Genomic DNA, 25371 nt, shown 5'->3' with positions numbered 1-25371 from the left:
ATCTGTTTTTTGACTCTCCCAGGAGATCATATGGCTCCATTTGGGGTGGAGTGTAGAATGTTTCGGTGCAAGGGGTGTCGCAGTTGTGTGGGGCGGACTGGTTGGGCCGGGTGCTCTTTACCTTTCCGCCAGTGTTCATAGGTTTATATGTAACTTCAGGGCTGCTGATCGAGGGCCGTGTGGCTTTTTGTCGGCCGGCGCGGATACACTGAGCCAAGATGGCCTCCTTCTGTGCTGTAGATTTCTATGTTTGCAGCATCCCAATGTTGCAGAACACTGACAGCCCAACTGTCAAAATGTCTGGGCATGGTCCCTTTAAAGAAACCGACCGATGGTGCGTCATCAGATGACGTAATCAGACCCGCTTCCTTTTTGGACGGGAACCTCGCAGGGCTGGCTTAAGCCTCAGCCACGTAAAATCACTTGGACAGAGGCGGTATGAAAAATCGCAGCCACAAACTCTGGACGTGTTTCCAGATCCTTTGTTTTCATGCTCTCCAAATTAGTCACTGGGGCTGGACCTGCCCTGGTGGCTCCTAATACATTTTCATAAACAGACTCTCCACCCAGGAGTTTGCAACTTACATTCCTGTAAGAGTTACCACAAGTGAATATTGTTTCAAATTTGGCAGATGCTTATGTTCCCATTTTATGAATAGTCTGTCTCTCATGAAGGAACTGCTTCATAACGTGCCTTCCTTCGTATAGCATTCTTCCTCATTCAAAAAGGTCACCAAAACGGAGCAAAACTTTCTTATCACAATATCCTTACAGTCATAATCTTACAAAACTCTTGATTCAGAGTTTGTGCTGTTGAATTGGAAAATAGCAAAAGTCACCCCATTATTTAAGAAGGGTAGAAGAGAGAAACCACGTAACTACAGACCGGTCAGTCTAACTTCAGTTGTGGGGAAGTTACTAGAATCTGTCATTAGGGACAGAATGATGAGAACTTGGACATATATGAGCTGATCAGAGAGAGCCAGCACGGATTTGTGATGGGTAGGTCATGTCTGACTAATCTAGTTGAGCTTTTTGAGGAGGACACTAATATGGTGGATAAGGGAGTGTCTGTCTTCAAAATGACTAACAAGGCATTTAATAATGTTCCACACAAACAAAAATGAAAACACACAGATTTGGAGACAACCATGCAACATGATTTGGAAATTGGTTGGAAGGTAGGAGAAAGAGAGCAAGGAAAGTGTACATTCTCTAATTGGCGGGATGTAACAAGTGGTGTTCCCAGGATCTGTACTGGGACCTAAGGTTTTCACCATATTTATCAATGACTTGGATGAAGGAATAAAGAGTTATATATCCAATTTTTCAGATGGGACTACGTTAGGAGGGAGTTAAGTAGTGCAGATGAGAGCAGGAAATTTTAAAGAGACAGAGACAGATTAAATGAGTGGGCAAAACTATGGCAAATAGAGTTGAATGTGAGGAAGTGTGAGGCAATTCACTTTGGATCCAAGAAAGACAAATCAGAATATTTTCTTTTAAGGATGAGAGATTAGAAACTGTGGAAGAGCAAAGGGATTTGAGTGTCCATGTACACAAATCACTAAAAGCTAGTGCACAACTACAAAAATAAATCCAAAACGAATGTTATCTCAAGGGGAATGCAAAGTGAGGAAATAATGCTTCAATTGTTTACAACCTTGGTCAGACCCCATTTGCGTTCAGTTCTGGGCACCGCACCTCAGGATGGATAAATTGGTCTTGGAATGGATATGTTGGCCATGGAGTGGGTACAACGCAGATTCACCAGAATGATACCCGCACTTAAAGGGTATTGTGAGGGCAGGTTGCATAAACTTAGCTTGTATTCACTTGGGTGTAGAAGACTGAGGAGTGATCTAATCGAGGTGTTTAAAATGATAAAAAGGTTAGATACGGTAGATACAGAGAAACTATTTCCTTCGATGGGGGAATCCAGAACAGGGGAACACAATCTTAAAATTAGAGCCAGGCCATTCTGGAGTGAAATCAGGAAGCATTTCTTCACACAAAGGGTAGTAGAAATCTGGAACTCTGTCCCCCAAAAAGCCTGTAGATGATGGATCAATTGAAACTTTCAAGAGTGAGCTCGATAGATTTTTGTTAGGTAACGGTATCCAGGGATATGATCAGGTTGAACAGTGGAACAGGCTCGATGGGCTGAATGGCCTACTCATGTGGTCTAAGTAGGGATTTTAAATGAAGAAAAATTACATGCCTTCAAATTGGAAAGATCCTTCACATTCTACAGACCCACTCTTCCAGCTTCTTGATATCTCTATTGGGATGTGGTAATGTTAATTTCTGTTTTATTATTGATGCAGTTCTGGGCACCACACCTCAGGAAGGATATATTGGCCTTGGAGGGAGTGCAGTATAAGTTTACCAGAATGATACCCAGACTCCAAGGGTTAAATTACGAGGAGAGATTACACAAAGTAGGGTTGTATTCCCTAGAATTTAGAAGTTTATGGGGTGATTTGATCGAAATTTTTAAGATATTAAGGGGAACAGATAGGGTAAATAAAGATAGACTATTTCCACTGGTTGGGGAGTCTAGGACAAGAGGGCATAGTTTAAAAATTAGAGCCAGACTTTTCAGGAGTGAAATTAGGAAACACATCTACACACAAAGCGAGGTAGAGTTTGGAACCCTCTTCCGCAAACAGCAATTGATGTTATATCAATTGTTCATTTTAAATCAGAGATTGATAGATTTTTGTTAACCAACGGTATTAAGGGATATGGGCCTAAGGCGGGCATAAGAAGTTAGGTCTCTGATCAGCAATGATCTCATTGAATGGCGGAACAGGCTCGAGGGGCTGAATGACCTATTCCTATGAAAAACACTATATTGTACAAGGTACAAAAATTATATTGCTGGGAAATTGGGAGACTGTACCCAGGAGGAATCTGCTGGCTGAGGGAGGGTCATAGAACCAACACAATGATTCTCAAACCAAATTAATAAAGGGTATTAATTACCCAGTGGTAATTTGGGTTTATCCTAATGGTGTGTAAAAAAAAAAATGCTTAAAACTCAAAAGAATGAAGTCAACCTTAATAGGTAGATTATCTATATTAATATTATTGGTATTTATTACACTATTAGGAAGAACATGTTTTGAGATGTACTATAAGTTATTCAATTATACATCATTTGGTTTTATTTGATTATGGTATACTAGTGAACTAATTCATTTTGTTCAGTTTTAAATTATCTTTTGTTCACATTTTACCTACTTTTTCTTCTCTCCTTTGTCCTGTCCAAAGAACATTTCATCACCTGAAAGTTCCCCAGAAGTTAAGCGAAGAGTATACACTCATGAGGTAATTTAGTGTAATTTATTTGTACACTACCCATAGTGTAGACGTTCTGTAATGTCATAATAGGACAAAAGTGTTCTTTCAGTCAATGTAACTTTTTAAGTTAGCATTTAACCCAACAAAGGCACTGATGAGATTGTTAATTTGGGGTGTTTGGAATTGTGGACATGTACCACTAGCTGTCCAATGCATTACGCAACCCACCATTCTTCATTTTTTTCCTTGCAGATGTTCTTGCTCTCCTCAAGGCATTAATTATTTTTTGGGAAATGGTTCTGGGGTGCTAAATGTCCTCCAGTGATTTGACTAAGTAGCTATTATTCATGTGTGAAAGAAAGACTTGCATTTATGTGTATCACATCTCAAAGTATGAATTACTTTAAATGCAGTGACTATTGCTGTGTAGACAAATGAGCCCATAAGTTTCCGCAAAAAAACGATAAACTGAATGACCAGTTCATCTGTTTTAGTGGAGTTGGTTCTGGAAGGAATGCTTGCCAGGAAACTGGAGGAACTCCCTTTTCGAAAAGTGCCGTAGGACCTATAATGCCTAACTGAACCACCAGTATAGACAGATGAGGCCTCTCTTTAATGTGTCATCCAACTGCTATGTGCTAATTCCATGAGTTAGGTTTTGAATCCATGACCTCCTCCTTTTCCATTTTGCCTATCTCTTCTAACAGTTAAGTATCCTGGAAGTGAAGCTGAGCCCATGATCAGATCCGCCATGATCTTATTGAATGGTGGAGCAGGCTCGAGGGGCCAAATGGCCTACTCCTGCTCCTATTTCTTATGTTCTTATGTAATATTTAGTTCTCAACCTTGATCACTTTGCAACCACGTCTCCGTAATGGCTATTAGATCAAACGTATTAATTTCTATCTACGCTATTAATTCATCTATTTTGCTGCGAATGCTTTGCGCATTCAGATATAGTATCTTTAGCTTTTACTTTTTTCTATTGTTCCCTGATGTCACCTTAGTCACTGATGCCCTATTATCTTTGTTACTCTCTCTGTCCCTTCCTGACCCACTCAGATTATTTTTACCCAAAACTCTGCTCTAGAGCCTTGACATTTCTCTTGCTGCTTTTAAATATACACTTTCCTAAATCCTCCCACCCAGTCCATTGATATCTTCCTGCAGTCTACAGCTATCTTCCTCACTATTAATCACAGTCAATTTTTATATAGTCTGCAAACTTCTTAATCATGCCCCCTACATTGAAGTCTAACAATTGATATATACTGCAAAAAGCAAGGGACCTAGTACCGAGCCCTGTGGAACCCCACTGGAAACAGCCTTCCAGTCACAAAAATACACATCAATCATTACCCTTTGCTTCCTGCCACTGAGTCAATTTTGGATCCAACTTGCTACTTTCCCTTGGATCCCATGGGCTTTTACATTTTTGACTAACCTGTCATGTAGGACCTTGTCAAAAGCCTTGCTAAAATCCATGTAAACTACATCAAACACAATATCCTCATCAACTCTGCTCGTTACCTCCTCAAAAAATTCAATCAAGTGGGTCAGACATGATCTTCCCTTAACAAATCCATGCTGACTGTCCTTGATTAATCTGTGATTTCCTAAATGATGATTTATACTGTCCCTCAGAATTTTTTCCAATAATTGTCCCACCACCGAGGTTAGGCTGACTGAATTGCTCGGTCTATCCCTTTCTCCCTTTTTTAAAAAATGGCACAACATTAGCAGTCTTCCAGTCCTCTGGCATCATGCCTGTAGCCAGAGATGATTGAAAAATGATGGCTAGAGCCTCTGCTATTTCCTCTTCTAACAGCCGGGCCTGGTGATTTATCTACTTTCAAAGATGATAAAACTCTTAATATTTCCTCTCTCTATGTTTATCTCATCAAATATCTCTCATTCTTCCTCAACGACAAATGTCTGCATTGTGTCTCTCTTCTGTGAATCAGGCGCAAAGTATTAATTAAGAACCATATCCATGTCTTCTGCCTCCACACATAAGTTACCTTTTTGGTCTCTAATAGGCCCATCTCTTTCCTTAGTTATTCTCTTGCTCTTTATGTATTTATAAAACATCTTTGGGTTTTCCTTGATTTTGCTTGCTAATATTTTTTTCATGCCCTCTCTTTGCTTTCCTAATTTCCTTTTTAATTTCACCCCTATATTCTATACTCCTGCAGGCTGTCTGTAGTATTGAGCTTGTGGTATGTGACAAAAGCTTCCCTTTTTCTCCCTTATCCTACTCTGTATGCTCGCCATCCAGAGGGCTCTAGATTTGGGAGTCCCACCCTTTTTCTTTGTGGGAACATATTTACTCTGGACCCTCCCTATCTCCTCCTTGAATGCCTCCCACTGCTCTGACATGAATTTACCTTCAAGTAGCTATTTCCAGTCCACTTCTGCTAAATCACATCTCGGCTTAGTAAAATTGGCCTTTCCCAATCAAGAACTTTTACATACGCTCTATCTTTGTCCTTTTCTATAATAAAGCATGAGATAAAGACAGTAGAGGGAAAGGATCTTAGTTCGGAAAATCAAGAAGTAGAATCGGTTTGGGTTGAGTTAAGAAAAATAGCAAGAGGCAGAAAACATTGGTGGGAATTGTTTATAGGCCCCCAAGCATTAGTTGTAATGTAGGGTAGAGTATAAATCAGGAATTTAGAGACGCATGTAATAAGGGTAATACGGTAATCATGGGGGACTTTAATCTACATAGACTGGGCAAACCAAATTTATAATAATAGTGTGGCGAGCAATTCATGGAATGTATACAAGATAGTTTTCTAGATCAATATGTTGAGGGACCAACTAGGGAACAAGCTATTTTAGATCTAGTATTGTGCAGAGAAAGAGTTAATAAATAACCTTGTTGTAAAGGGACCTTGAGGGAAGAGTGACCATAATATGGTAGAATTTTATATTGAGTTTGAAAGTGATTTAGTAAAGTCCAAAACTAGAGTCTTAAACCTATACAAAGCAAACTAAGTAGGTATGACGGGTGAGTTGGCTAAGGGAGATTGGGAAACGACATTAAAAGGTATGACGGTAGACAAGCAATGGCTAACATTTAAAGAATTAATACATAATTTACAACAAATATACATTCCTTTAAGGCACAAAAATCTCACGGGAAAAGTGATCCAACGTGGCTAACAAGAGAAGTTAAAGATAGTATCAGATCAAAGGAAGAGGCTTATAATGTTGCTAAAAATAGTAAGCCTGAGGATTGGGAGGATTTTAGAACTCAGTAAAGGAAGACCAAGAAATGTGATAAGGAAAGAGAAAAAAGAATGAGAGTGAATTAGCAAGAGATGTAAGAACAGATTGTAAATATTTCTATAGGTATGTAAATAGGAAGAGATCAGTGAAAGTAAACAGGAGCCCATTAGAGCCAGAGACAGGATAAATTATAATGGACAATAAGGAAATGGCAGAGACATTAAACAAATACTTTGTATCTGTCTTCACAGTAGAAGACACAAAATATATTCCAGAAATAATAGGGAACCAAGGGTCTATAGAGAATGAGGAACTTAAAGAAATCAGTACAGGTACACGTCTGGAATTCTCGGGACCGAGTCCGTTCCGGTTTTTAGGTTTTTCTGGATTTCAGGCAAGAAAATCAAGTCTGAAGTCTGAAGTCTGTAATCCTCGACCGAATGTGTGCTTGATTTCAGGTTTTGCCGGATTTCGGACCTCGCCGCTCAAAACCCAGCACGGATTTGGTCAAGGAGGTTGTTACACAAAATTAAAACTCATGGGATTGAGGATTGGTTAGTGAACAGAAAACAGAGAGTAGGAATAAACAAGACTTTTTCGGGTTGGCAGGCTGTAACTAGTGGGGTACCACAAGGATCAGAGCTTGGGCCTCAGCTATTTACAATCTACATTAATGACTTGGATGAAGGGATTGTGTAACGTATCCAAGTTTGCTGATGATACAAAGTTAGATGGGAAAGTAAGCTGTGAGGAGGACGCAAAGAGGCTAGAGAGAGATGTAGACAGGTTGACTGAGTGGGCAAAAATATGGCAAATGGAATATAATGTGGGGAAGTGTGAAGTTATCCACTTTGGTAGGAAAAACAAGAAAGCAGAATACTTGTTGAATGGTGATAGACTAGGAAATTTAGAGGGACCTGGGTGTCCTTGTACATAAATCACAGAAAGTTAACATGCAGGTACAACAAGCAATTAGGAAAGCAAATGGTATGTTAGCTTTTGTTACAAAGAGATTAGCATATAAGAGTAAAGAAGTCTTACTATAATTATACTGGACATTAGTGAGGCCACACCTGGAGTACTGTGTACAGTTCTGGTCTCCTTACCTAAGGAAAGTCATACTTGCTTTAGAGGGAGTACAACGAAGGTTCACTGAACTGGTTCCCAGGATGAAGGGATTGCCCTACAAGGAGAGATTGAGTAGACTTGACCTATATTCCCTAGAGTTTAGAAAACTGAGAGGTGATCTAATTGAAACAGATAAAATTCTTGAGGGGCTTGACAGGGTTAATGCTGAGAAGATGTTTCTCCTGGATGGTGGGTCACAGTCTCAAAATAAAGGGTCGGCCATTTAAGACTGAGAGAGGAGGAGACATTTCTTCAATCAAAGGGTTGTGAATCTTTAGAATTCTCTACCGCAGAGAGCTGTGGATGCTCAGTCGTTTTGAGTATATTCAAGACAGAGGTCGATAAATTTTGGGGAATTAAGGGATATGGGAATAGTGCGGGAAGGTGGAGTTGAGTTAGAAAATCAGCCATGATCTTGTTGAATGGAGGAGCAGGCTCGAAGGGCCAAATGGCCTACTCCAGCTCATTTCTTATGTTCTTATGACTGGTCAGGTGGGCAGAAAAGTGGCAAAAGGAATTCAATCCGGAGAATCCCCTCTCCCCCTGGAAAACTTTGAACACCGAGGTTATTTGTGGCCCCAACACTACTGCTGATTTCAATATAGTAACTGGTTATGAATGTCTTAAATAGAATTTTTTTCAAAGATGCTTCTCTTTGTTTAATCGTCCTCTACAAACAAATATGTAGGCTGTAATCTGAACCAGATAAATCAGAGGACTTTTTTTTTGCTTTAAAACTTTTCATCCATGAGGTAGCCTTTCAATGGTATAACTCCGACTCTTCTCATTTATAAGCCCTTGTTCTATTTTTACACCTCAGCGTTCTCCCCTTGTCTTTAGCTGTTCTAAAGTTCCTAGCAGAAAATAGTTAAAATTACAATTTTTTTCCAGTTATTTCAAAATGATTTATGGGGTGATGATCATTTGCTGCACCTTTTGTAAGCTTTATGCAGATTTCTTTACTATTCTTGTGCTGCAGTCTTGGTGTCAGTATTCTGGTTTCTGAATGCTATTTATTTTCTTGTAGTCAAATCATGTATTTTAATTTTCCCATATTCTACTGGCAGCCAGATGTAAAGTTTCTATGCTGGTCCTTTCCAGAATCAGACATCCACCAGAACAGCTTGTGCATTTTTCCCCATATCACAAGCTTCTTAAATTGTATGACCTGTTCAAGATTCTATAATGTAGTGATCTGCTGCATGCTGCATAACTTCGCCTTGCAATAGAGATAAGACAATGAGCCAGCAGCATCTGAGGATGAGTCATCATCAGAAGAGGAAGAGCCCCAGGAAGAAGAGAAGCAAGCAGCAGCCAGGACTATTAAACAGCAGCTCATAGACTAGTGCTTCCAGAAAAAGAACAATCAGAACTAACCCTTTCATCACCAATCCACCTGAATGCTCCACATTGCAAGAAAATTCCCAGATTCTGAGCACCATTTGCACAGATGCCACCTGCCACTGATGCCTGAAAACCTTTATACCTCATCGAATAGACAAACTTCCACTGTTCAGCTGTTATAATTTTTCATGCCCTCATGGACTGCAGCTCCACCATAGTCTCTAGACATGTTATGGTAACCCCTAGGCAGATAGTCTAATACCTCCAACAACTGCTGGTGCTTGTCTAGAAAGTCTCTCTTGGTAGGCTGGACCTCTGAAGTCTGCATCCCAGTACTCTATAACAGAACTAAGACCCAACCTTGCCCTCCGATAAGCCAAGTCCAGGGCTTCCCTTTCCACTTGCTCCTGCTCACGTGCATTGCAAAACCCCTTGTTCATCCCTTTCTATCTCACTGTTTATCCCAACCAGGATGCTGAACTTTGATCTGGTGCTTGGAAGAGATGGAACGAGTGACGATTGTTGCTTCAGGAGGATTCTCCCCTCCAAGACTTCTCCTCATCTTCCAAAGGATGAAGAGAAGGGGAGAAAGCACAGCATAGCAATACAGCCATTAGCAACTAAATCGGTGAACCAGTCTGATCTAAAATCAAGACATGATGACTGATTCTTAAAAATGGTACAAAGCTAAATTTGTGGCATTGTGTGAGATCATCATGTATGGTTATGCCTTGCGATTGTACAATAAATATTCTAACTTTGCAGCTTGTCAGGGAAGAAAATCTGTTTTTCACATTCCTGTCAATCTGAGAAAATTTGCCTTGTTCTGTCCATATTTCCAGTTCAATTCTTGACATGGTGAACTATATGTCCGTCTATATAGTGGTATACAATTGCTTGATTCCGAGGAATCTTTTTCTATAAGTATAGTTTAATTTAATAACATAAAAGTTACTTAAATTACCAATAACTTGATTCTTTTTTACTTGCAGACTTCTGACAGAGTACCCTCCCTCTTAGCACTGAATTCTTTAAGGAACTCCAACCTAACAGAAATGGGACTACATGATGCAAAGACTATTGGAGATGTTAGCCCAAGGAGCAATGCAGAAATTAGCCAGTGCAACAGTGGCATTGAATCTGTATCAGAACTCCAGACGGGACTTGAAGTATGTGAACAGCATGCACTGCATAAAGATTTAGAGTGCCCTATTCACCATGATCGGACTGACACAAACAGCCAATCAGAACCTATTTACAGTGGAATGGGCACTGTTTACTCTTCGTGGATGAAGAGCCCAGAACCACCCAGCTTAAATTTCTCACCTTTGAATTCCAATCTTCGGGATCTGACACCTTCACATCAGTTGGAGGTAGGAGGTGGCTTCAGGGCGAGTGAGTCAAAAATGCTTCAAGAGGACAACAGGCTATCATTTCCAGAAGGAGCTGGTTATTACTGCTCTGAGGACGGGATGATCAATTTTGGCAAGGGTATTAATGGGGACAGTATGACAGATGGATGCTGTACTCCACAAAATCCACCGCAGAAGAAAAAAGTAAGTGTTAATGCTCAAAATTAACAGAACTGTTCTCAGAATGCTTAGTACAAAATGCTCAGTGTAAGACAGGCACACATATTTATAGTAAGGTGCACATCACACATACTTGTAACAAAAAATGGAGAAAGAAATGTAATTTGTAGCTTAAAGTATAGCAGTTTTCAATAACTGATGGGAATTGCTATTGTAGTATGCTTACAAGTTTCATTTTTTTTTTTTTGCAGGTGTCTTTACTGGAATATCGTAAAAGACAGCGGGAAGCAAGACAAAGCGGTTCCAAATCAGAAAGCTTCTCTCCAGTTGCCACATCACCACATACTGTTGGTGGTGGTGGTGGTGGTTGTGGTGGTAATAGTGGGGTCAGTTACAATGACAATGGCAGCAGTAGCAGCATTGTAAGTGCTACTGGAGAGCAAGGAGAAAATATCCCGAGTCAATCATCATCTTCGCTTGCTACAGTGGAGTCCATCAGTCCCATTGAAACTGGCAACAAATCTCCAATTAAGCAGACACCTTCATCAGAAAAAAAATTAGATGATGCAGATGTTCAATGGTAAGTTTGCATGCCCATTTTTTGCACAACAAAGTGGGGGTGGGAGGTGGTGGAGGAGTTGGAATAAAACTAGGCATCTTGAGTCCAATCTAAGCATAGAATTCTATGCACTAAAAAGTGCCATTCACACTGTGTATTTTCAACTTGAATCTTTAAAAACAAAATAATGATCTAAGAAAAAATTTTAAAAATATTTTTACAAGTATTTGAGCACCATCAGTCTACTAATTTCAACTGGGAATAGCAACACAATTTAGAAATCAAATTTCTTGTGTGTAAATATATTTTGCAGCCATTTACAGTAATAACTTGCACTTGCATGGCACCTTTAAGGGAAAGATGTAACCAGGTACAAGAGTCTAACAAAGGAACTTCAGAATGTAGAGGCATGCTGGCCAAAGGTTTTGCCACCAGTGAGTGAATTGAGGGGAAGCAGAAAGTGAAAGCTGGGTCTTGTGGGCTGGAGGAGCTTGCAGAGATGGGATGGAATGAGGCCATGGCGGTGGGGAGAGGCAAGGATTTTTAAATCAATATGTTGTGAGGCGGGGGGCAGTAGAGGTTGGCAAGGACATGGGTAGTAGGTAAGTAAGACTTAGTATATGAGAGAATGCACACACAAAAAATTTGTGTTGGGTAGTGCTCAGGAGATTGTTGAAGATGTTTAAATTGAAAGATAACCCAATGTAGACAGCAATACAGTGCTTTGCAATATTTCTTCTTCTTAATCCTCCACATAATAATGGAGAAAGTCTAGCCATCAGGTTGGATCTAGGGCAAAAGATTGCAAAAATCAGTAGCCTTGAATTTCAAACTGGCATTATTTTACTGTTTATATTATCACAATTTAAAATAAATGAGATAATGCTGATTAGAAAATCTAGGCTAAAGTCTGCTTAAATCATAGTAACAAGAATGTTTTGTGCAGAAGACCATGGGGTAAAAATTCAGCCCCGCCAGAAACCTACTGTTTTTGATGAGTCCTGGCCGCCGCGGTGGATGCAGCGGCCTACTTGCAAAATTCAGCTCTTTGCCATTTTTTTTCGAGCGGGGCGGAAGTCAGTCATAATGGGGGCGGAGTGGAGAAGTCGATCATAAGAGGGATGGAAGTGGGGGCGGGTGGAGTGTCCGCCGCTGTCACTCATCAGAGTAGCACTGATGAAGTCACCATGTCTCTCCCCTTCAGTTAAAGGAGAGAACATAAGAAATAGGAACAGGAGTAGGCCATTTGGCCCCTCAAGCCTGCTCTGCCATTTAATAAGATCATGGCTGATTTGATCATGGATTCAGCTCCACTTCCCTGCCTGCTTCCCATAACCCTTTACTCCCTTATTGTTCAAAAATCTGTGTATCTCCACCCTAAGTATATTCAATAACCCAGCCTCCACAGCTCTCTGGGGCAGAGAATTCCACAGATTTATAACACTCTGAGAGAAGAAATTTCTCTTCATCTCACTTCTTATTCTGAGACTATGCCCCCTAGTTTCAGTTTCCCTTATGAGTGGAAATATCCTCTCTGCATCCACCTTGTTGAGCCCCCTCATTATCTTATATGTTTCGATAAGATCACCTCTCATTCTTCTGAACTCCAACAGCGCCGGGACCAATATCCTCACGGGGAGATTTGCTAGTGCTGTTAGGGAGAGTTTAAACTAGCTTGGCAAGGGGATGGGAACCTGAGAACAAATTCAATAGGGAAGGAAGTAAAGCAGAAATTGGAGAACAAGAATTTAGAAAGCAAATCTGTAAGACAGAGGAAATGAGGCTTAGTAAGTATTAATCAAGGAGGTCTTCCTGTGCTAAATGGTACATACTTTAATGCAAGGAGTATAGCGAATAAGGCGGATGAGCTAAGAGCACAGGTAGATATTTGGGAGAATGATATTATAGCCATTACAGAAACATGGCTGAAAGAGGGGCAGGTTTAGCAGATCAATATTCCTGGTTACAGGATTTTTTAGACAAGACAGAGAGGGTGGGGGGGGGGGTCGCGGTACTGATTAAAGAAACTATTACAGCGGTGAGGAGGGATGATATGTTAGAGCGATCATCAAATGAGGCCATATGGGTCGAATTGAAAAATAAAAAAGGGGCGATCACACTACTAGGCATGTATTACAGAGCCCCAAACAGTGGGAAGGAGCAAATATGTAAGCAAATTGCTGTGAAGTCAAAAACCATAGGGTAGTAATAGTAGGGGATTTTAACTGTCCAAATATTGATTGGGACAAATATAGTGTGAAGAGTATAGAGGGTGTAGAATTCTCGAAATGCATTCAAGAGAACCTTTTCAGTCAGTATGTATCAAGCCCAACACGAGAGGGGGCGGTTTGGGTTTTATTTTTGGGGAATGAAGTTGGGCAGGTTGAAGGGGTATTCGTGGGAGAGCACTTGGATGCCAGTGACCATAATTCAGTCAGGTTCAAGGTAGTTATGGATAAGGACAAGGATAGATCAGGAATAAAAGTCTCGAATTGGGGAAAAGCTAATTTTGCTGAGTTAAGGAGTGATTTGGCAGCAGTGGACTGGAAACAGCTACTTGTGGGTAAATCAGTGTCGGAACAGTGGGAGGCATTCAAGGAGGAGATCCAGAAGGCTCAGGAAAAACATGTGCTTTTAAAGAAAAAGGGTGGGAATAATAATTCTAGAGTCCCCTGGATGTCTAGGGACTTACATGGGCGGATAAAGAAAAAAAGGGAAGCCTATGTCATATCAACGGCTAAATACTATAGAATCTTTAGAGGAATATAGAAGGTTAAGAGGCACAATTAAAAAGGATATTAGGAATGCTAAGAGAGAGCATGAAAAATTCTTGGCTAGTAAAATTAAGGAAAACCCAAAGATGTTCTATAAATATATTAAGAGTAAGAGGGTAACTAAAGAAAGGGTAGGGCCTATTAGAGACCATGAGGGTAATCTTTGTGTGGAGGCGGAAGATGTTGGTAAGGTTCTCAATGAATACTTTGCATCTGTTTTCACAAAGAAAATGGGCAATGCAGATACTGCTATCGAGGAGGTGTGTGATATTCTGGATAAAATAAATATAGTGAGAGAGGAAGTATTAAAGGGTTTATCAGCTTTGAAGGTAGATAAGTCCCCAGACCCGGATGAAATGCATCCCATGCTGTTGAACGAAGTAAAAGAGGAAATAGCAGAGGCCTTGACCATCATTTTCCAGTCCTGTTTGGATTTGGGCATGGTGCTGGAGGATTGGGGGACTGCTAATGTGATACTCTTGTTTAAGAAGGGAGAAAGGGATAGGCCGAGTAATTACAGGCCTGTCAGCCTAACCTCAGTGGTGGGAAAATTATTGGAAAAAATCCTGAAAGACAGGATAAATCTACATTTGGAAAGGCAAGGATTAATTAGGGACAGTCAGCATGGATTTGTTAAGGGAAGATCGTGTTTGACTAACCTGATTGAATTTTTTGAGGAGGTAACCAAGAGGGTCGATGAGGATAAAGCGTATGATGTAGTGTATATAGACTTTAGCAAAGCTTTTGATAAGGTCCCACATGGTAGACTGGTCACGAAGGTTAAAGCCCATGGGATCCAGGGCAAAGTGGCAAGTTGGATCCAAAATTGGCCTGGAGGTAGGAAGCAAAAGGTAATGGTTGATGGATGTTTTTGTGACTGGAAGGATGTTTCCAGTGGGGTTCCGCAAGGCTCAGTACTGGGTTCCTTGCTTTTTGTGGTATGTATCAACGATTTCGATTTGAATATAGGGAGTATGATTAAGAAGTTTGAAGACGACACTAAAATTGGCTGTGTGGTTGATAATGAAGAGGAAAGTCATGGGCTGAAGGAGGATATCAATCTACTGGTCAGGTGGGCAGAGCAGTTGCAAATGGAATTTAATTCGGAGAAGTGTGAGGTGATGTACTTTGGGAGGACTAATAAGGAAAGGATATACACTGTAAGCGGTGGACCACTTAATAGTGTAGATGAACAAAGGGACCTTGGAGTGCTTGTCCACAGATCCCCGAAAGTAACAGGCCAGTTGGACAAGCTGCTTAAGAAGGCATACGGAATGCTTGCCTGTATTGGCCGAGGCATAAAATATAAGAGCCGGGAGGTTATGCTTAAATTGTATAATATTTTGGTTAGGCCACAGCTGGAGTACTGCATGCAGTTCTGGTCACTGTATTGTAGGAAGGACGTGATTGCACTAGAGAGGGTGCAGAGGAGATTTACTAGGATGCTGCTTGGAATGGAGAACCATAGTTATGAGGACAGATTGGTTAGGCTGGGTTTGTTCTCATTGAGGTGTACAAAATATTGATGGGCCTGGACATAGTAAGGCCTATTTCCATTGGTGGAGGGGTCTATTATGAGGGGACATAGTTTTAAGGTGGTTGGTGGAAGGTATAGAGGAGATTTGAGGGGGGGGGGGGTGGTCTTCTTTACGCAGAGGGTTATGAGGATCTGGAACTCGCTGCCTGGAAGAGTGATGGATGCAGAAACCCGCACCACTTTTAAGAGATGGTTGGATGGGCACTTAAAGTGCTGTAACCTGCAGGGTTATGGACCTAGAGCTGGTAATTGGGATTAGACTGGATAACCTCTTGTTGGCCGGTGCAGATATGATGGTAAGTACTGCAGGGAATCAAATACGGTCAGTGTGATCTCCTGGGCTAGTTTCGATCGCCTGGATGGGTCGGAGAGGAATTTTCCCAGATTTTTTCCCCTAAATTGGCCTGAGTTTTTATCTGGTTTTTGCCTCTCCCAGGAGATCACATGGCTCCGGTTGTGGTGTAGTGTAGAATGTTTCAGTGTAAGGGGTGTCGCAGTTGTATGGGGCGGACTAGTTAGGCTGCGTGCTCTTTACCTTTCCGCCATTGTTCATAGGTTTATATGTAACCTTCAGGGCTGCTGACCGAGGGCCGTGCGGCTCTTTGTCGGCCAGCATGGACACGATGGGCCGAAATGGCCTCCTGCACTGTAAATTTCTATGTTTCTATGAATATAGGCCCAACCTACTCAACCTATCTTCGTAAGTCAACCCCCTCATCTCCGGACTCAAGGTTGGACCTATACTCATTGGAGTTCAGAATAATGAGAGGTGATCTTATCGAAACATATAAGATAATGAGGGGGCTTGACCAGATGGATGCAGCGAGGCTATTTCCACTCATAGGGGGAACTAAAACTAGGGGGCATAGCCTCAGAATAAGGGCCGTTGCGAGCTTTGCATGTGGGCCACCAGGGAGGGTTTAGGCCGGGCCAGCAGCCTGGCACCCAAGAGAGGGTGCCAGGCTGCCTGTTGGCGACCCGGCCGAATCCGGTGGCATAATTGTCGGGACGACCTGGCAGTCGTCTGACAAAAAAAAATAAGATGGCGGCCTCAGCAATGCGCCCACCCTTTTAATGGCGGCCGCATCGCCATTTCAAAGACAGTGCACCGACAGAAAAAGCTGTCGGGGGCACCGCGCAGTGACCGTAAGATTTTCTCTGCTGAATTTTGCTTCTTGGGCGGGACATTGGCAGTGATGACGCACTTAGGAGGGTTCAGCAGCAGTGTGGGGGGAGCGGGGCGGATATGGTCACCACCGGATAAACCTGTGAGGAAAATTTAGCGAGCAGCGGCCAGTCCGCCGGAAGTCAGTAGTCATTCGCCACTGACGCATGTCCGCCGCTTTCCGGCGGTCAGGGGCCTTTTCGGGAGGCTGAATTTCAGCCCCCATTTGTCTATCTAGCCTTCCCTTCCAAATCTCCCATCAGTTTCCTTATCATGATTCTGGAACTGATAGTCCTGTATCCCGTTTCTTAGTCAGAATTCAACCTGTCCTTTTTTTAAAAACCTGCCATGGCTTTCTGTTCTACCACCCCTGCTCGCAATCTATTCTACAATTCTATCATGCTCTTATTAAAAAAAACTCTTGCCTAAAATCTCTCTCTTATTCTGACCTCCTTAATATAAATGGTGAATATCTCAAGATCGCTATCAAATCTTCCCTTATCCTTCTCTTTTCCAGAGAGTAATGTCCAAGGATAAATTATCTTTCCTCATAATTTAGCCCTCGTAAATTCAGAAATTAGTTTAGTAATCCTCCTCTGGACTCATCCAATCATTCTACATCTTTCTTGGAATACAGAGACCAAAATTGAATGCAATATACCAGATACAGTTTCAACATCACATTCTTAGATTTATAGGTGACCGTAACTATATATTCCAACATTTCATTTGCTTTCATCACCGCCTATGAACATTGAACCAATGCTTTTAATGACTTGTCAATCAAAATCTGGAAATCACATTCCTTCTCTTATTTCAGGCTTTGTGTCTTAATGCAAGGAGTATCCGCAATAAGGTGGATGAATTAACTGTGCAAATAGATGTTAACAAATATGATGTGATTGGGATTACGGAGACGTGGCTCCAGGATGATCAGGGCTGGGAACTCAACATCCAGGGGTATTCAACATTCAGGAAGGATAGAATAAAAGGAAAAGGAGGTGGGGTAGCATTGCTGGTTAAGGAGCAAATTAAGGCAATAGTTCGGAAGGACATTAGCTTGGATGATGTGGAATCTATATGGGTAGAGCTGCAGAACACCAAAGGGCAAAAAACGTTAGTGGGAGTTGTGTACAGACCTCCAAACAGTAGTAGTGATGTTGGGGAGGGCATCAAACATGAAATTAGGGGTGCGTGCAATAAAGGTGCAGCAGTTATAATGGGTGACTTTAATATGCACATAGATTGGGTTAACCAAACTGGAAGCAATACGGTGAAGGAGGATTTCCTGGAGTGCATAAGGGATGGTTTTTTAGACCAATATGTCGAGGAACCAACTAGGGGGGAGGCCATCTTAGACTGGGTGTTGTGTAATGAGAGAGGATTAATTAGCAATCTCGTGCGAGGCCCCTTGGGGAAGAGTGACCATAATATGGTGGAATTCTGCATTAGGATGGAGAATGAAACAGTTAATTCAGAGACCATGATCCAGAACTTAAAGAAGGGTAACTTTGAAGGTATGAGGCATGAATTGGCTAGGATAGATTGGCGAACGATACTTAAGGGGTTGACTGTGGATGGGCAATGGCAGACATTTAGAGACCGCATGGATGAACTACAACAATTGTACATTCCTGTCTGGTGTAAAAATAAAAAAGGGAAGGTGGCTCAACAGTGGCTATCAAGGGAAATCAGGGATAGTATTAAAGCCAAGGAAGTGGCATACAAATTGGCCAGAAATAGCAGCGAACCCAGGGACTGGGAGAAATTTAGAACTCAGCAGAGGAGGACAAAGGGTTTGATTAGGGCAGGGAAAATGGAGTACGAGAAGAAGCTTGCAGGGAACATTAAGACGGATTGCAAAAGTTTCTATAGATATGTAAAGAGAAAAAGGTTAGTAAAGACAAACGTAGGTCCCCTGCAGTCAGAATCAGGGGAAGTCATAACGGGGAACAAAGAAATGGCGGACCAATTGAACAAGTACTTTGGTTCGGTATTCACTAAGGAGGACACAAACAACCTTCCGGATATAAAAGGGGTCGGAGGGTCTAGTAAGAGGAGGAACTGAGGGAAATCCTCATTAGTCGGGAAATTGTGTTGGGGAAATTGATGGGATTGAAGGCCGATAAATCCCCAGGGCCTGATGGACTGCATCCCAGAGTACTTAAGGAGGTGGCCTTGGAAATAGTGGATGCATTGACAGTCATTTTCCAACATTCCATTGACTCTGGATCAGTTCCTATGGAGTGGAGGGTAGCCAATGTAACGCCACTTTTTAAAAAAGGAGGGAGATAGATTACAGGGAATTATAGATCGGTCAGCCTGACATCGGTAATGGGTAAAATGATGGAATCAATTATTAAGGATGTCATAGCAGTGCATTTGGAAAGAGGTGACATGATAGGTCCAAGTCAGCATGGATTTGTGAAAGGGAAATCATGCTTGACAAATCTTCTGGAATTTTTTGAGGATGTTTCCAGTAGAGTGGACAAGGGAGAACCAGTTGATGTGGTATATTTGGACTTTCAGAAGGCTTTCGACAAGGTCCCACACAAGAGATTAATGTGCAAAGTTAAAGCACATGGGATTGGGGGTAGTGTGCTGACATGGATTGAGAAATGGTTGTCAGACAGGAAGCAAAGAGTAGGAGTAAATGGGGACTTTTCAGAATGGCAGGCAGTGACTAGTGGGGTACCGCAAGGTTCTGTGCTGGGGCCCCAGCTGTTTACACTGTACATTAATGATTTAGACGAGGGGATTAAATGTAGTATCTCCAAATTTGCGGATGACACTAAGTTGGGTGGCAGTGTGAGCTGCGAGGAGGATGCTGTGAGGCTGCAGAGCGACTTGGATAGGTTAGGTGAGTTGGCAAATGCATGGCAGATGAAGTATAATGTGGATAAATGTGAGGTTATCCACTTTGGTGGTAAAAACAGAGAGACAGACTATTATCTGAATGGTGACAGATTAGGAAAAGGGGAGGTGCAAAGAGACCTGGGTGTCATGGTACATCAGTCATTGAAGGTTGGCATGCAGGTACAGCAGGCGGTTAAGAAAGCAAATGGCATGTTGGCCTTCATAGCGAGGGGATTTGAGTACAGGGGCAGAGAGGTGTTGCTACAGTTGTACAGGGCCTTGGTGAGGCCACACCTGGAGTATTGTGTACAGCTTTGGTCTCCTAACCTGAGGAAGGACATTCTTGCTATTGAGGGAGTGCAGCGAAGGTTCACCAGACTGATTCCCGGGATGGCGGGACTGACCTATCAAGAAAGACTGGATCAACTGGGCTTGTATTCACTGGAGTTCAGAAGAATGAGAGGGGACCTCATAGAAACGTTTAAAATTCTGACGGGGTTAGACAGGTTAGATGCAGGAAGAATGTTCCCAATGTTGGGGAAGTCCAGAACCAGGGGACACAGTCTAAGGATAAGGGGTAAGCCATTTAGGACCGAGATGAGGAGGAATTTCTTCACCCAGAGAGTGGTGAACCTGTGGAATTCTCTACCACAGAAAGTTGTTGAGGCCAATTCACTAAATATATTCAAAAATGAGTTAGATGAAGTCCTTACTACTAGGGGGATCAAGGGGTATGGTGAGAAAGCAGGAATGGGGTACTGAAGTTGCATGTTCAGCCATGAACTCATTGAATGGCGGTGCAGGCTCGAAGGGCCGAGTGGCCTGCTCCTGCACCTATTTTCTATGTTGACATATAAATTATTTTCCAGGTTCTCACTTCTTTCTCATGTATATACACTTGCTGTGCTGACCTGTACCACCTCTGTCCAGTGACATAGCCTGTTCAGATCCTTTTAAATTATTAGTATCATTGAACACTGCATCCAATTTAGTGTCACTCAAAATGTAGACACCTTGGACTGTGTTCTGTCCTCTAAGTCATTTATATATAAATTATGAACAGCAGCTGCTCCAACAATGACTTCTGTGGAATTCCACTGGCAGGGTTTCCGGTGTGGCTGCCTTCACTTTTTACCTTTCAGCCAGACATTAGCCCAACTGAATACTTTGTCATGGATCTCATGGCCATATATCTTGTGAATCAATGTTACATTGGATGGTCATATGCTTTCCTGAATTTCAAGTTGATAACATTCATTGTCACATACTTATCCACGAGATCTGTAGCGTCCTCAGAAGTCCCGTGCTTTGATCAGACATGAGCTGGCACTTCTAAAACCCATTCTGGCTCTCTCTAATCACACCTTTTATACTTCCAGATACTTTGCGTCCTTATACTATCACTTATCAAAATCTTGAACATGTTTCTCAATTTAGGTTACATCATAAAGATTTGTAATTTGAAGATTCCCTTTTTGAAAGATGGAGGTAATATTTGCCATCTTCCAATCCAGTTCCAGTGTGCTGTGACAGATGTTAATCAGAGAATTATCTATCTATCTCAACATACTTTACCAGCATCCTTGTATGTCACAACCTGGCGCCTTCGTCTTTTCACTATGCCTTCCCTTGTCTTACAATGTTCTGATGTCGTCGTTCTGGCCCCTTCTAGTGCAGAATCAAAGCATATCTCTCGAGCTATGCTGTTTTCCCACCCATCCTAGGCTGAATTCCAAGGCCCTGATATTTTTTGGGGGAGGAGGTACGTAGTGACCACGAAACCTACAAATACAGGTGACTCGGAGGTCCTTCTGAATTTAACAGCAGGATCTAATTTAATTATTTTTTCTCCGTTTCCTGCAGGCAGCCACCTAGATTGGGAGGCTGGCTGCCGTGAGGGAAGGCCTGCGGCATCACGCCACAGCTGTGGAGAGGAGGAAGGGAGACATTGTGGAGGCTGTGGCAGGGGGTGCGGAAATCCTAAGCCTAAAATACTGTGACTCACTTAAAAGTGAATTGCAAACCTTGATTTGTGCTTCTCGCTTGTCCTTAGCTTGTTGAATCAGAAACTTTGGGACAGCACGCACATTTCAGTCTGAGATCTGATCCAGTTATTAGTGAAAGGCAATGATCTAAACAGTGTAAAGCTATTACATATTACAGCCCAGATAGCACAGTGTTGTGGAGGTCGGGAGGTGGTGAATCGAGGGTGGGAGGAGGGGTATAATCACGGAGGGAAGTAGGTTAGCTTGCGGGGCTGAGGAAAAGCTTCTTCTCCTCCTGGCCCATAACCAGTGCTGGAAAGGTAATTACTTGCTGGATCTGGCTGTTCTCGCCTCCCTCCTGTTGCCAGGATTTCCGAGCCCTCAGAAACCCGGCTGTGGTAAAATTTGAGGCATGCAGTCTCATTGAAATATTTAAATTACGGATTTGCCTCTAGAGAGCAGGTTAGTCGTCCGTCTCCGTTAAAACTGGAAGTGGCACCTGCAGGAACCCTGCTTCCCTGTTAGGGTCGGCATTCTGATTTTTGAAATTTTAACACCCTCTCCCGTCCGTCCTTGGGGAGTTAAAATTCACCCCGAGTGTGCTTCAACAAAGTTTTTTCAATTTTTAATTTAGCAAGACAGTTGTCATGCAAAATTAGTTTTAAGCCATGTGTAAACTATAGCATGTCTTGATTGCTGCAGTAGCTACTCTACCTTAAGGCATGATATGGCGTGGCAGAAATGGGTGGATTTTTTGACCCGTAAAGAGAGCTATTAATGTCTGGAAGCATTTCTTTAAGGATAGTTTCTCCTGTAAGGGAAAGGCCTAAAAATTAGGTTAGTTCAGAACCCATCCACATATCTAAAAAGCTGGACTTGCCTGTGCTGCATCAACCTGTGCTGCTTTTAAGATTAGTTGTATGCTAGCTGGCACCAGATGTCCAGCAGGGACTCCACCTGCCTTAATTGAAGGTGACCAGCAGCTCCAATCATCGACCCCTCTTCCTGCCCATGAGCCTTCGTGGAGCTCTTGCCATCACTGATCAGTACGAACCAGCAGAGGAAGAAAATGAGGCACTTTTTATCCATTGCTGCTGACGGGGGTATTTCTCAGTGTTGGCTGACACCAGAGATGCTTATTTATTCTGTAGACATTAGGAGCCCTCCTTCTCCGTGGCAGTAGGACGCATGGTTGCTAGCCAACAGTAACCACTCCTCCCCCAGGTTTGGTCAGGCAGGGAATGTCAATGGCTTTGATACTGATAAACACAGAGGACACTTGAAACTTTTCTTTCAAATGAGGAGCTGCCCTTTACCTAGGTAAAGAATCCCTGCTTCCCTGTGCAATATTTTATGGTTTCCCCTTCCCTGGTACTTCAGCTCCATCCTCTAACTATTCATAGATGTTGGACTGAATTTTATCCACAATGAGGGGGGCCAGGAAATGAATGTTTTCGGCCCCCCCCCTCCCCCATCAGTTACCAACTGGTAGGAGATGGTGGCTTTTACTTGGTCTATACTGGAACCTATACTAAAAGAGATACATGAGCATCTAGAAACACAAAATATAATAAAAATAGCATGGATTCCGAAAGGCTAAGTCATGCTTAACTAATCTGATAGAATCTTTGAAGAGGTAACGGAAAGAGTAGATAAGGGTAATGCACTAGAAGTCATGTACTTGGATTTTCAAAAGGCTTTGGTAAGGTACCACACGGTAGGCTCATGACAAAGGTTAGATCATGTGGAGTCAGGGGATAAATAGCTGAATGGATGGCAAATTAACAAAAACAATAGAAAGCAGAGAGTAAGGGTAAAGGGTAGTTATTCAGATTGGAGGAAGGTTGAAAGCAGTGTTCCACAAGGATCAGTGCTGGGATCACTGTTATTCATAATTTACATTTAATGATTTGGACTTGGGAACAAGTAACTCAATATCAAAATTTGCAGATAATACCAAACTGGGTGGTATAGCTAACATTGAGGAAGAATGTGATATAATACAAGAAAACATTAAAAAACTTGCAGTCCCGACAGCTAAGTGGCAAATTAACTTTAATATAGATAAATGTGAGGTGCTGCACTTTGGTAGGAAAAGTAGAAATATCACCTACTCATTAGAAAATTTAAAAAACTGAATGAAGTAGAAGAACAAAGGGATTTAAGGATACAATTGAAGAAATCATTAAAAGCAGCATTGCAGGTCAGCAAAGCAATTAAAATGCTAACAAAGCACTGATCTATTTCTGCAAGTATAGAATTCAAAAGTAGTGCAGTTATGTTAAACTTGTATAGGTCCCTGATAGGCCGCATTTAGAGTGCTGTGCACACTTCTAGTCTCCATACTATAAAAAGGACATAGAAGCACTGAAAAAAGTGCAAAAAATATTTACAAGGATGGTACCAAAACTGAAAGATGATTGCTATCCGGATAGTTTTTTTAATCAATAAGGGAATTAAGGGTTACGGGGAGCGGGCGGGTAAGTAGAGCTGAGTCCACAGCCAGATCAGCCATGATCTTGTTGAATGGCGGAGCAGGCTCGAGGGGCTAGATGGCCTACTCCTGTTCCTAATTCTTCTGTTCTTCTGTTCTTATGTTCTTGATCAGGTTGGGGCTTTTTTCTTTAGATATAGAAGACATAGAGGGGAACCAAGGGACTAATAAGAGTGAGGAACTTAAAAGTAATTAAACTTAAAAGTAATTAATATCAGTAGTGAAAAAATACTTGAGAAACTAATGTGACTAAAAGCCGACAAATCCCCAGGACATGATGGCCTACACCCTAGAGTTCTAAAAGAAGTGACTGCAGAGATAATGGATGCATGGGTTGTGATCTTCCAACATTCCCTAGATACTAGAACGGTTCCAGCGGATGGAAGGTAGCAAATGTAACCCCACTATTCAAGATAGGTGGGAGAGAGAAAACGGAATTACAGGCCAGTTAGTCTGACATCAGTCATTGGGAAATTGCTGGAATTCATTATTAAGGAAATGATAATAAGGCACTTAGAAAATCATAATATAATAAGGCAGAGTCAACATGAAAGGAAAACCATATTTAACAAATTCATCAAGAGTTTTTTGAAGATGTAACTACCAGGCTAGATAAAGGGGAACCAGTGGTTGCAGTATATTTGGATTTGCAAAAGGCATCCGATAATGTGCCACATAAAAGGTTGCTTCACAAGATAAGGGCTCGTGGGGCTGGGGATAATATATTAGCTTGGTTAATGGACAGAAAACAGAGTAGGGATAAACGGGTCATTTTCTGGTTGGCAGGCTGTAACTAGTGGGACACAGCAAGGATCAGTGCTTGGGTCTCAACTATTTACAATCTATGTTAATGACTTAGATGAAGGGACCGAGTGCAATGTATCCAAGTTTGCTGACAATACAAAGCTAGGTGGGAAAGTAAGCTGTGGGGAGTACGATGGAGTATAATGTGAGGATATTCACTTTGGTAGGAAGAATAGAAAAACATAATTTTTTTTTTAAACTGGTGAGGAACTATTAAATGTTGGAGTTCAGAGAGATTTAGGTGTTCTCGAACAGGAAACGCAGAAAGTTAGCATGCAGGTACAGCAAGCAGTTGTGAAGATAAATGGCATGTTGGCCTTTATTGCAAGGTGGTTGGAGTACAAGAGTAAGAAAGTCTTACTACAATTGTACTGGGCTTTGGTGAGACCTGCAGTACTGTGCACAGTTTTGGTCTCCTTATCTGAGAAAGGACATACATGCCTTACAGGCGATGCAGCAAAGGTTCACTAGGTTGATCTATGGGATGAGACGGTTGTCCTGTGAGGAGAGATTGAATAGATTGGGCCTATACTCTCTGGAGTTCAGAAGAATGAGAGTTGATCTTATTGAAACCTGCAAGATTCTGAGGGGGATTGACAGGGTAGATGCTGAGAGGTTGTTTCCCCTGGCTGGAGAGTCTCAGGATATGGGTC

General features: G+C 41.9%; 1 protein-coding gene across 6 annotated transcripts in view; it reads left to right on the top strand.

The window, feature by feature from the left end:
* The window catches only part of kmt2e (lysine (K)-specific methyltransferase 2E), a 155103-nt gene that overhangs the window by 121477 nt on the left and 8255 nt on the right, over positions 1 to 25371 (top strand). For 5 of the 6 annotated variants that reach the window (XR_011596281.1, XM_070897316.1, XM_070897315.1 and 2 more), the window contains 3 exons: positions 3277 to 3333; positions 10005 to 10568; positions 10796 to 11124. Coding sequence is in view for 5 of the 6 variants with exons in the window: in XM_070897316.1 (XP_070753417.1) it covers positions 3277 to 3333; positions 10005 to 10568; positions 10796 to 11124 (950 nt within the window). In the remaining variant the exon portion in view is untranslated. The remainder of the gene's footprint in view (positions 1 to 3276; positions 3334 to 10004; positions 10569 to 10795; positions 11125 to 25371) is intronic. The other variant, XM_070897314.1, reaches the window with a different exon arrangement.

Source organism: Pristiophorus japonicus, chromosome 13 (genome assembly GCF_044704955.1).
Source record: "Pristiophorus japonicus isolate sPriJap1 chromosome 13, sPriJap1.hap1, whole genome shotgun sequence".
NCBI lineage: Eukaryota > Metazoa > Chordata > Chondrichthyes > Pristiophoridae > Pristiophorus > Pristiophorus japonicus.
This window is presented reverse-complemented; position numbering and strand designations above follow the sequence as displayed.